Source organism: Cryptotermes secundus, unplaced genomic scaffold (genome assembly GCF_002891405.2).
Source record: "Cryptotermes secundus unplaced genomic scaffold, Csec_1.0 scaffold337, whole genome shotgun sequence".
Lineage (NCBI taxonomy): Eukaryota > Metazoa > Arthropoda > Insecta > Blattodea > Kalotermitidae > Cryptotermes > Cryptotermes secundus.
In genome coordinates this window covers 763703-771550 of record NW_019733323.1, presented here as the reverse complement: position 1 = coordinate 771550, position 7848 = coordinate 763703, and the positions used below count along the sequence as shown (strand labels likewise).

The window sequence follows — 7848 nt, the reverse complement described above, 5'->3', positions numbered from 1 at the left end:
AACCGACGGTGCGGAGTATCGTATCGCCCGCATCTTCAGGGTTGAAGAAGTATAGGTAACTCTGCAAGCGACAACACCGTGAGACACGGTCAAGCAGACTCTTGACCGTGTCTCACGGTGTTGTCACTTGCAGATTTACCTATACTTCTTCAACCCTGAAGATGGGGGCGATACGTTCCTCCGAAACGTCGGTTAACACCACATATACATGGTGCCAAATCCCAGAAGACTGCTTTCTTCAACCCTGTGTAAGTTCCACATCATGCAGCTGCTGCATGAAATCGTAAAAAATATGGCAGTATAAGGTGCTCTCCACGGTCGTGTTGAAGATTGGTCCAATGATTCGTAAACCAGAAATGGCGCACCACACACCCACTTTTTGTGGGTGTAGTGGTGATTCAGCAATCTCATGTGGGTTTTCAGACGCCCAGACCCTGGAATTTTGTGTGTTTACATATCCTGATAGGTGGAATCATGCTTCATCACTAAACCAAGTGATATACAAAATTCTGGGGTTATTGTGCACGAATTCCCAAAACCATAAACAGTGCTGTACCCGTTTATCTTTATCAACACCCAATTCCTGAACACTGGTCATCTTGTAGGGACGAAGATTCACTTTCTTTGCAGCCCGTTGACACGTTGAATAAGAATACCCAGTTTCCTGGCTTAGACATCGTAATGATTTCTTGGGAGACTGCAGTAACCTCTCCTGGACAATTGCAATCGTTTCTTCTGGCATTTCTGGGTGGTTTTTACCACGTTCACTTAAAAGTGTCCCTGTTCTTTCCAGTTTCTGAGCCAAGGACTGTATAGTCGATTTCGCTGACTTCTTGCGAACTCCAAACTTCCTCCTGAATTCCAATTGTGTGTTCGCAATCGAGCCTGTCACCATGTGCGCACGAGAAACACTTTCTGTTCAACAGTGTACTCCATGACTGTCACCTGTGCACTGCAGGCACGTTTCGGGATTGTCCTTGACCTTGCAGCATAAGGGCTGCCACTTGCCGGATCATGTGCACACCATTCGACTCAGCACGGCCCACGGATTATTATGTCATAATTGGGAGCAGTTATATGCATCACATGCGGAATTATTAGCAAATTCATCGGGCTGGTTCTATATGATTCACCCTGTATAATAAACTGGTTTGGAGGCTCGTGATGTAGATGTAGTAATATTAATGTTAATTATTTAGTTGGTGCCTCGTCTTACAAAGTGTTGTCCTTTCTGTAGGGAATGTAAACAGTGACTCTTAGAACTTGTTATTTTATATTAAATGTATAATTTTCTGTTATTTAGTTACATGTACCTTGACAAAATAGACCTGAAGTGTGCTGAGGATGCCAGCTCTGTTTATAAGGCAGCTGTGAAATATAATATGCCTCATCTTTGCGAAGTGTCTGCAAAGTACATGGTGCGAGACATGAACTTTGATACAGTATGGCCGATCTTACAGCTGCTTTCTGAATTTCAAGAGCCTGTTCTTAAGGAGGAATGTGGGAAGGTAATGAGTTATTCGTGTTAGCATGCGTGCTCTTAAAGGGATCAGTTACATATTTTGTCTTCAGGATACTGCCTACATACTTTATGTTTTATATATTTCAAGTCTGTTAATATTCCTGATGTCATTGGTATTGTTTGGCTTTACTGTATCAGTTGGATTTCCAGTCTGAAGGGGTAATGGGTTTAGTTCTCAGTTACCCGTCTGTCGAATGTTTTAGCAAAATCTGGTAGCTGGTCTTGAGATGTGAATTATTTAATTTAGAAAATTCATTGCGGAAGGGATGGTGTTTTTACGTATATGTCCTCTTTATGCAGTTCTGTACAACTGACCCTAGTTTTCAATTGGCTCACATATCAAATAGGAATATGTTCCTATGGAAAATTTTTTGGTTCATGCTTTTTTACCCATCAAAAATAATGGTAGATACCCAGAAATAACTTCTAGGTGTACAACCTGTACTTGACCTGATGGCCTTCTTCCAGACATCTTAGAAATAAGTGAAATACAGTGCACAGTCTGAAATATGGCAGGATTAGTAACCATACTGTCCACTACCATCTTACATCACTGATGCATGTGCATACATGCCAGTGGCTAGTTGCTGTGTCACATATACACATATACAATCTGAATTTCTTAACAGTCTCTGTGAAAAGAATATCATGGCAGAATTTTTTGCTGTTTTGGATTTAATGTTAGAACATAATTTTTTCTTCAAATATCCATAATGGCAAAGTTATGGCTTGTGTAATGAATTTATTATCAATCTTCATGATTTCCATAAAGGCAACAGTCTGTAATATGGAGGCACACTAATTTATTTTTCTTAACTTGTTGAAACAGGTCGTTCTCAAGAGTATGGTTTTCTGGCTGGTAATGTCATGTAATTCAGAGAGAGCCCAGTGTCTCAGAGGTCCCCCCCCCCCNCAGAGGAACATACCATCTCCAGGGTTGAAGAATAAGCAGAGCTAGAACTCAGCAGAAGCTGAATGTCTCAATTTGCCATCTGCTTTTGTTGGTCTCCTTGCTAAGCAGCTTGCTCTTCAACCCTGAGGATGAAAGTGATGTGTTCCTCTGAAATGCAGGGCTGTCTCATAGTGGCTCTGCTTCCCACCTGCTTTCATGTTGGTTTCTTGCTAGGTTTATTCTTCAGCCTTGAAGATGAAGATGATATGATCCTCCAAAGTGTTGATTTACTTTCAGTGGACTATGTGGCATTATATCCCAGAAGATAGGACTCTTCACTCTAGATTGCAACTAATTTGAAATATATTGTGATATTACACTTTCCAAGGCTTAATATATAAATATAAGAGGAAAGCAAACCCTTGCATCAGACTTTGAATTTACATTTGAGGCCAATTCCGTTTCCTAGCCTTCTTCTATTTTCACCCATATCTGGGAAGAGGAACTGCTGTGAATGGTGGTGGCCAGCTGGACTGTATATTTACCATCACAGCAGTGTGCCACATAGCCTGTAAATATTAATAGAGATGTGTTATATGCTGTTGCAGTTTATGAGGAAAAATCCGTCACTGATACTAGCACACAAGAACTTCCAAAATGTGGACCAAAATGTTGTGAACATGATAGTGGAGTTGGACTGTCTTGATGTACCAGAGGTTGAGATTCTGAAAGCAGTAGAGAACTGGGCAGAGCAGCAGTGCCTCAAAGCCAGCTACCCCCCTGACAGAGATAACAAACGTTCAGCCATTGGCCGTGATATCCTGTCCAAGCTGCGTTTCCTAGCTGTTTCCCAGGAAGAATTTGTAAAGGGACCAGCTTTTTCAACTACTAATGATAAAGGTCTTCTAACTCTGGAGGAGAGCTATGCAATTCTGATGAATATCACAGTTCCTGGGTCATACCCCATGCCTAGTGGATTCAGTATTGACAGCCGACCACGCAAGCTGGCGAAGTTAAGATGTATCCGTAAGATTCAGGTGGCAGTCCCGCCTACAGGATTCAGCCTTGGAGGATTTACAACTCCCCCACCCACAATGCTGTCTTCTTCATATACTAACACATTGGACCGGGTTGTGGCACTTGCTTCACCTTCACAGACAGCAACCCTTGGAGGCAAGAACTTCTCTCTTGATGTCAGAGTGGATCATCCTATTGTTCTGTATGGTATTCAAGTTCCCACATTGTGGTTTCCAGTTGCAGCAGGTCCCAAAGCTATGCAGAAAGAATATGATGAATCTTTCATAGTCACTGTGTTGGACATGTCTGGAACCCCCATCAGTCACACTGTGTTTGCTGCGAAGATAGCATATGGATCAGCGATTGATATCAATCTGAAAGAATCCGTAATTTTGCAAAAGAATGTCAGCTATAAGGTCCAAATATATACAACCAACACATATTTCTTGAGTAAGAAGCTTTGTTTAGTAGAAGACTGTCCCCCTGTCAAGTTCACATTCAAAGACACTGCCAAGGTTGGTGCCATTTCAACATCTTCCTCACTCTTTTCCACAGGTATGAAACAAGAGACAGACTGTGGTTTTGTTACTCAGCTCATCTATTCAGTGTGGGTGTGATCTGTTCATCATAATGGGACTTTCCGTTCTTTTTAAGTAGACCAAATATTTCAATTACCCATGGCAGAAATGAAATACTGTGAATTGCATTAAATTGCTAAAATGTTTGTCATCCAAGAAGACAGTGAACATTTTAACATTTTTTAACTTATATCTTTGTAAGAACAAACTGATATTTTCTAAAGCTAGTTACACTTTGTAACATGAATATTCCATAAATCATTGAGAGTTGACAGTGTGCTTCTGTCAATTTTAATCCATGATCAGACTTGTACTGTACTTTACGATAACTTTAAACTGAATGTTACAGCCGTATAAGTAGCACGTCTGCTTGTATTTAAGAGGTCCCAGTTTCAAATTTGAGCCCAAAGATGGGGTGTCCTAACTGAGGTGTTTCCTGGTTTTCCTGAACCTTTACAGGCAGATGCCAGGAAATCACCTCAAATTAGGCCATAACCACTTCTTTCCACATCCTTTCCATTTATCCATTAGTCCTATCATTTGGTACTACATATGTACAGTCTGCACTACTGACATCATTATATGAATGGTATATAAATAAAAAGTCAGTGGGATTTCAAAAGGCTACGGGCTGGACGACCGAGGGGTCAGAGTTCAAGTCCCAGTAAGGGCAAGAATTTTCTCTTTTCCAAATCATCCAGGCAGCCTCTGGGGTCCACCCAACCTCCTATCCAATGGGTACCAGGGGGCCCTTTCCCCAAGGGTAAAGTGCCAGGGCGTGAAGCTGACCACTCACCTCCAACTAGGCCAAGGTCAAGAAAATGTGGATTTATACATCCACTCTTACATATGCCTTCATGGTCTAGTGGTTAATTAGTTAAGCACAGGGACAACTTTACCTTTTACCTTTTTGGGACTGCAAAAGATTTTAAGGGTTAATAGAAGTTTTCTGGGGGTGTGAGTGGTGCACATTTAAGGAGCAGACATCATTGCAGTTGTAATTCTAATGTGTATTATCTTTTTAATGCCAGTAACCTTTCAGTACTCTTCAGTTTAGTGTGGTATCCATTTCTCATTTTAGTTTATTTTGTAACAAGATGTGAAAAGTGCAGTTTGTGTTGGGATGCACATTTTACACATGCCTTCTTTGTATCTTGCATTCTAAATATGCCTGATTTTTGTACAATTTGTACATTTTTTAACCCCAAATATTGTTACTTTGAATACTGTTGCTTATATTGGCTACTTATTTTGGAAGTATTGCTAATTCACACCTACGTCACAAGTTCATGCCCCCACTATGTTGTTGCTGACAATAAGAACTAACAAAGTTCTGCTTGTTTTCCTTTGTTTGTTTAAATAATAGATAATTGTATTTAACCTCAATTAATAAAGCATGATTGAAATGAATAACATATGTAGGGAAGTCAAAAATTATCCGGACTCTTGTCTTTCCAATTTTATATAAACAAAAGTAGCAGTTGAACAAGTATATCATTTTTCTACGTAGTTTCCTTCCTTTTCAATGCACTTGGTCCAACAGTCCACAAGCTTGTGTATTCCCTCCAGGAAGAAGGTTTCGGTTGTTCGCGCAACCATTTATGCACTGCTTCCTGCACTTCTTTGTCCGCAGAAAATCGTTGACCTCATAGAGCATCTTTGAGCGGTCCAAAGAGATCTGGGCTGTAGGCAGGGTGTTCCAGCACCTTGAAACCCAAATGGTTAATGGTTTCAGCGGTTTGGCTGGCCATGTAGTGTTACGCAACAACAACACTTTCGTCGACAATAGGCCTCGGCATTTGGTGCAAATTGCTGGCTTCAGATTGTTGGCCAGCAAATCACTGTATCTTGCACTGTTGATTGTACACCCTTTCTCCAAGTAGTCTTCCAGTATAGGCCCTTTTGAGTCCCAAGGAGCGGTTAGCATCATCTTTCCCGCAGAAGATAGAGTCTTGAATTTCTTGTCCGGCCACTTTCAAACTTCTCAATCCACTCATACAGAGTTCTGTGCAGTAGGGCACTGTCCCTGTATTGTTTTGAAAGCCTCCGATGAATTTCAGCCCCTGACACACCTTCCAACCAGAGAAATCGGATCACTGTTCTTTGTTCCTCCTTGGTGCACACTGCTAGCTAAGTGGCCATGTTTACACTGTCACAGCATCAAGGAAAATGACACAGTCAAGGTCAAACTTCGATCATGTGACCACAGAAGTACCAACTCTTAAGCATGCATGCACGGAAAGCATTGGTTCAAACCTAAAGATGTGTTATGGCGAAAGTGCTGATAATTTCTGACTTTCCATCATATATTCAGGACATAAAATATGATTTCATCATTAAACAATGAAATTTCACTTTTTGAAATTGCCTGTTCAAAATGTGTGGTATTACCCCATTCAGTGTCTTCCACATTTTGTTCCATAAATAAGAATGCTCTTTGTTGACATAGTAACCTAACAGTGTATTTGTGCTTGGAAGCATGCTGTGTTGCTGATGTACAGTAATAACAAGGTATGTGAATAAAAAGTTATTTACCTCAGATTACATAGGACTAAATTATTAAAATATCCACCATAGCCTAAGTTGTGCTTCTTTGTGTTCCTGAGTAGTTAGCTCACAATTAATTGGTACTGTGTGTGCAGTTCATGTGTCACAAGCAAATATGGTGTATAATACTGTGCAGTATCCCCCCCCCACTCTCCTTCAGTAATTTGTGGTGGGAGTCTGTGACAGTGTTTCATCATATTAGTTCTATATATATATGAGATAGTGCTGTGCTCATGAAAAATATTGATCTTGAGAGTTTGTTGAATTTAACCATCTTGAGTGCCCCCACCAAGAATACAAGAAAATGGTTCTGGAATGCCATATGTCTGTATAGATGTGCACCTGAGTGGTTGGAAAGATTTTATTGATATTCGATGTTCAATGAATTATCCACGATAGGCCAGTGCCTACTGAATATGAACATTCCACCTTCACGAATCATAGGCTGCAAGAAACAAAATGGCTGTGGGTTTTATTAAATTGCAGTAATTTATGGAGACCGTCACTTGTAATGAAATTATGTAGGTAGTATCGTCAGGAAAATAATGGTAAGTGCACAAGGGACCCAAACGCAAAATGACAGTTTTGTTGAAACCACCTTTACTGGACAAACGGATTTAATTATTGTTCAGTACTTCGTAACTACCAGTTGTCTGTCAGACAAGCCAGTTTCATTCCCAAGGTAACACAGTGAACGTCAGTTATATGTGCCATGTCTTTGCACCAATTTCTTTGTTTTTTGCTTCTGTAACAGCATAGATGATATGCTGTTTTGCCCAGACTTTGGGTATACTGAACCAAGTTAGGAGCAGACACATTTCCTTCTGTCAGTGCACCTTACAACAGAGTGAGTGTTTTTTATTATTATTTTAAAAGAGATCTGTATGGTATAATTTTCAGCTTATTGTGTGCTGATTTGTTGAGTACCATTAATATTAATGCATGTACTGGGAAAAGGATATATTAAATGAGACAAAATGCATGTAATACATTTCTATGTAATGTAATAATATAGTTCCTGTTTTACAGAAGTCTACTTTCATTCTGGTAGTTACATAATATGTAGCATATTGTTTTGTGTCTATAATACTGGTCATGGCTTTGAAGATACATGTTTACATTTACTTACTTACTCATGGAGCTGAGCCCTTCTGGAGGAGCCGCACAATTCTGCAGCTACTCAAGAATTTCCCAGCATTTTATTGAACCCAAAGGTTCATTACCATGTTCACAAGAGCCCTCCACTGGTCCCTATCCTGAGCCAGATCTATTCAATCCATACCATCCCATCC

General features: G+C 40.2%; 1 protein-coding gene across 1 annotated transcript in view; it reads left to right on the top strand.

Moving 5' to 3' along the window:
- Nucleotides 1–4469, top strand: part of LOC111867966 (BTB/POZ domain-containing protein 3) — a 19104-nt gene extending 14635 nt beyond the window's left edge. The window contains exons 5-6 of the mRNA XM_023858231.2: nucleotides 1304–1508; nucleotides 3023–4469. Coding sequence (XP_023713999.1) covers nucleotides 1304–1508; nucleotides 3023–4048 — 1231 coding nt within the window. The 3' untranslated portion in view covers nucleotides 4049–4469. The remainder of the gene's footprint in view (nucleotides 1–1303; nucleotides 1509–3022) is intronic.
- The last annotated feature ends 3379 nt before the right edge of the window (nucleotides 4470–7848 follow it).